Raw genomic sequence first — 4923 nt, forward strand, 5'->3', positions numbered from 1 at the left:
TTACTGGTGTTACTGGTTTAAAGGTGACTTGGAACTAAATTCAGTCTCATTAATAGGCGTTAATGAGGCTGGAACTACAGCACCACCTGCTGGTCATCATGGAAACTACAAATGTAACCCTGACCAACACAATGATAAATAAAATACACACAAAAAAATACATTTAAAAAGAAAACTCAGAATTACTGATTTATTTCTAAGCAAGAAATGAGAAAAGGGCAAAAATGTTTGATTTTATTAAGAAAAAATAACTGAACAAGTAAACAAAAGAAATGTGAATAAAAAAAATCTAACTTAAAGTTTACGAAACCATGCATGTTTAAAAGTTTTGGTGGGAACACACACACACACACACACACACACACACACACACACACACACACACACACACACACACACATCAGTGTTAAAGGATTTTATTAGATATTTACACTCTGCCATCTTCATTTAAATCATCATCATCATCATCATCATCGTCTTTCTGATGGTATAATTTAAACAATGTAAAAGCACCTTACAATTAATAACAAGTACCGTATTAGGAACATCACTTAAGGGAGCATTTCAGTCTCAGCATGTCAGAAATCTCTCTCTCACACACACACACACACACACACACACACACACACACACACACACACACACACACACACACACACACACACACACTTCTTCAGTGATAAAGAGTCTGAATTATACACCCCTGTGTGATTAAAAAGTTCTCATTAAAACATATTTACATTGTAATGAAAGTGTCAGAAATATGTCACACACACACACACACACACACACACACACACACACACACACACACACACACACACACACACACACACACGTGTTTCTAAAACCTGAGATGTCTTTGTTAGCCCTGTAACTAATCCTAAAACACACACTGAGGTGTTTCCTCCTCCTCTCATGTACACAATAAAGTGTATTATTAGGAGGTTTTCAGTGTTTTTTTGTCTCCTTTAAACTCCACAAGGGAAAAAGTTCTTTTTTATACCTGAGCTTCAGAAAATGATCATCATCATCATCATCAATGTCATGATTTCATCAGTGCGCCCTCTGCTGGCCGAGAGTGAGAGTTTTAGACTTCAGCACTTTGGCACGGAGTTAAAAATAATAATTTGAATAAACATTATAATTACACAGAACTCTGATTGAGCATTAATTTAACTAAAATCAATTTAAAAATTAACAATAGACTATTTTTGGTGCAAAACCTGAGACAATGTCAGTGACACAGAGACAGACTGCAGTCAGCAGATGTCTGTGTGCAGATACAGTCATTTCACCCTGAGCTGGAAAAATTCATTCAGGATTATAAACATTCATCATTAGGGGTCAGAGGGACAGGGAGGGGGTCCAGATGTTGGTGGTGGTGGGATCATGGTTGGGGTCCACTGAAGGTGCAGACGGGTAAACAGAGCAGAGAGTGGAACGTCTGGTCCACCTGACTGGATAAAGGTCTCGTTCTCATACAATCAGAAGAGCTGTCTGGCTTATTACACACCGACACCTCACACCTGTTATACACACACACACACACACACACACACACACACACACACACACACACACACACACACACACAATGAGTGAATAAATGAGTGAGAAATGATGGGGAGGTGGTAGATGTGGTTAAGAGATTGGACTTTAGATCCAAAGTTCATGAATTTAAAACCCAGCCAACCCAAGCGAGCACTCATGGGCATGAATGAGATAAATGTAAGTCACTTTGGATAAATGCGTCTGCCACATACTGTAAATGTAAATATAGTGAATGAGTGAGTGAGAGAATGAAAGAGTGAAAATCTCAGTACCGGGTGACACTCTGTAAAATCTTCTTCTCATCCTGATCCAAACACACTGCAAACGTGGTGTTTCCAGAACCACAGACCCGAAACCGGTCCACCTTCACCTGAGTTACACTCAACTGCTGCACACACACACACACACACACACACACACACACACACACACACAAGGTGAATAGGTTTATGGAGTCATGTGACTGTGTGGTGTGAAGCTTCTGCTGTGTCTCTGATTAACTGATTTTCAGCTTCGTAACCACATAAACAGTGTATTTACGATCCCGAGCCTCGGCGCGGTTTCACCTGAAAAACAAAACCTTTCCTGTTTGGCAAAAAATAAAAAGTCGACTGTTTACAGAAAGATGTTTTTTATTCACAACGATTTTCTAAAAAGTTATTATATATAAATATAAAATATATTCAGGGTTTAATTTTTGCCTTTTTATTTTATTATTACTTTTAATCTGATTTGTATATAAATACAGTAAGTCGTTAGATCTAATGCAGCTGCTCCTTCTGTGTTTTTTATTTGTATTATTTTCTACATTGTACATTAATACTGAAAAATCCAAACTATGAAAGAAAACGTCTGGAATTCTGCAGTAAACAAAAACGTGTTAAATAACCAGAATATGTTTTAGATTTTACATCGTCCAAAGTAGCTCCATTTAGCTTTGAAGTTTCTCCACTCATGGCATTTTCTCATCACAATCACGAGGTCGTCACCTGGAATGAGTTTCAGGTCACAGCTGCATCTTAGCAAGAGTTCAGAGTTCTGTCTCTGTTTTCTTAATGTGCTTTAGAACATCACTATTAGTGCTGCTACTGTACAAATCCAGATTATACCAAGAAACACTCATTTAAGGAAAGAGAAAAGATCCAACATTACTTTAAGATATGAAGCTCAGTCAATCCCCAACATCTCAAGAACTAAATGTTTCTTCAAGTGCAGTCTCCAAAACCATCAAATGCTATGATGAAACAGCTTCATAAGGACTGTCCAGAGAAAGGAAGACTAAGAGCTACCTCTGCTGCAGAGGACACGTTTAATACAATTCCTAACTTATGAAACCACCGATTTACAGAAATGTTCTCAGAGTTCTAAATCCAGTTAATATTGGTTTTGGTTGATTTGGACTGGAGAGTGAAAAGCAGCCAACAAGCACTCAACACCGCGGAACTCCATCAAGATTGTTGGAAACCCATTCCAGGTGATGACCTCATGAGACTGACTGAGAAAATGTTATTACAGCTAAATGGAGCTACTGATTAGTAAATTATTAATAACTGCTGAAAAGATATTTAGATATTTAGTGTAAATATTATTTATCACTGAATATCCGGTTGTGTTTATTTGCTTTATTATGCATATGATTATGATGAATGTGTGTTGTGATGTTTGTGTGAGTGTGGAGTAAAGAGAATGAAGTGAATCACAGCAGCAGGATTGAAGTGAAAGCCGAGCTGCAGAGTCAGACTGAGACTTCAGTGGCTCACTGACACCAAAACAAAAAACACCAAGGTGTGAAAAGCTGCAGAGAAAAACCCAGAACTCCTGAGCACACGTGTGTGTGTGTGTGTGTGTGTGTGTGTTCAGTGGGGTGATGTGTGTGTGTGTGTGTGTGTGTTCAGTGGGGTGATGTGTGTGTGTGTGTGTGTGTGTGTGTGTTCAGTGGGGTGATATGTGTGTGTTGTGTGTGTGTGTGTGTGTGTGTGTGTGTGTTCAGTGGGGTGATGTGTGTGTGTGTGTGTGTGTGTGTGTGTGTGTGTGTTCAGTGGGGTGATGTGTGTGTGTGTGTGTGTGTGTGTGTGTGTGTTCAGTGGGGTGATATGTGTGTGTTGTGTGTGTGTGTGTGTGTGTGTGTGTGTGTGTTCAGTGGGGTGATGTGTGTGTGTGTGTGTGTGTGTGTGTGTGTGTGTGTGTGTGTTCAGTGGGGTGATGTGTGTGTGTGTGTGTGTGTGTGTGTGTGTGTGTGTGTTCAGTGGGGTGATGTGTGTGTGTGTGTGTGTGTGTGTTCAGTGGGGTTATGTGTGTGTGTGTGTTGTGTGTGTGTGTTCAGTGGGGTGATGTGTGTGTTGTGTGTGTGTGTGTGTGTTGTGTGTGTGTGTTCAGTGGGGTGATGTGTGTGTGTTGTGTGTGTGTGTTCAGTGGGGTGATGTGTGTGTGTGTGTGTTCAGTGGGGTGATGTGTGTGTTGTGTGTGTGTGTGTGTTGTGTGTGTGTGTGTTCAGTGGGGTGATGTGTGTGTGTTTGTGTGTGTTCAGTGGGGTGATGTGTGTGTTGTGTGTGTGTGTGTGTGTGTGTGTGTGTTGTGTGTGTGTGTTCAGTGGGGTGATGTGTGTGTGTGTGTGTGTGTTGTGTGTGTGTGTTCAGTGGGGTGATGTGTGTGTGTGTGTGTGTGTGTGTTCAGTGGGGTAATGTGTGTGTTGTGTGTGTGTGTGTGTGTGTGTGTTGTGTGTGTGTGTTCAGTGGGGTGATGTGTGTGTGTGTGTGTGTTCAGTGGGGTGATGTGTGTGTTGTGTGTGTGTGTGTGTGTGTGTGTGTGTTGTGTGTGTGTGTTCAGTGGGGTGATGTGTGTGTGTGTGTGTGTGTGTGTGTTCAGTGGGGTGATGTGTGTGTTGTGTGTGTGTGTGTGTGTGTTGTGTGTGTGTGTGTTCAGTGGGGTGATGTGTGTGTGTTCAGTGGGGTGATGTGTGTGTTGTGTGTGTGTGTGTGTGTGTGTGTGTGTGTGTGTGTTCAGTGGGGTGATGTGTGTGTTCGTGTGTTCAGTGGGGTGATGTGTGTGTTGTGTGTGTGTGTGTTGTGTGTGTGTGTTCAGTGGGGTGATGTGTGTGTGTGTGTGTTCAGTGGGGTGATGTGTGTGTGTGTGTGTGTGTGTGTGTGTGTGTGTGTGTTCAGTGGGGTGATGTGTGTGTTGTGTGTGTTGTGTGTGTGTGTTCAGTGGGGTGATGTGTGTGTGTGTGTGTGTGTTCAGTGGGGTGATGTGTGTGTGTGTGTGTGTGTGTGTGTGTGTGTTCAGTGAGGTGATGTGTGTGTGTGTGTGTGTGTGTGTGTGTTCAGTGGGGTGATGTGTGTGTGTGTGTGTGTGTGTGTTCAGTGGGGTGAT

The 4923-nt window shown here is 41.7% G+C and overlaps 1 protein-coding gene across 5 annotated transcripts in view; it reads right to left on the reverse strand.

The window, feature by feature from the left end:
• Positions 1-400: 400 nt before the first annotated feature.
• Positions 401-4923, reverse strand: part of pik3r5 (phosphoinositide-3-kinase, regulatory subunit 5) — a 30390-nt gene continuing 25867 nt past the window's right edge. For 3 of the 5 annotated variants that reach the window (XM_083570816.1, XM_083570815.1, XM_083570817.1), the window contains 3 exons: positions 1827-1939; positions 670-1529; positions 401-569 (listed from right to left, as the gene is read on the reverse strand). In XM_083570816.1, coding sequence (XP_083426942.1) covers positions 1391-1529; positions 1827-1939 — 252 coding nt within the window. In that variant the 3' untranslated portion in view covers positions 401-569; positions 670-1390. Of the gene's footprint in view, positions 570-669; positions 1530-1826; positions 1943-4923 lie in introns of all 5 variants that reach the window. The other 2 variants (XM_083570813.1, XM_083570814.1) reach the window with 1 other exon arrangement.

Source organism: Silurus aristotelis, assembly GCF_946808225.1.
Source record: "Silurus aristotelis genome assembly, contig: scaffold_151, whole genome shotgun sequence".
NCBI classification, from domain to species: Eukaryota; Metazoa; Chordata; class Actinopteri; order Siluriformes; family Siluridae; genus Silurus; species Silurus aristotelis.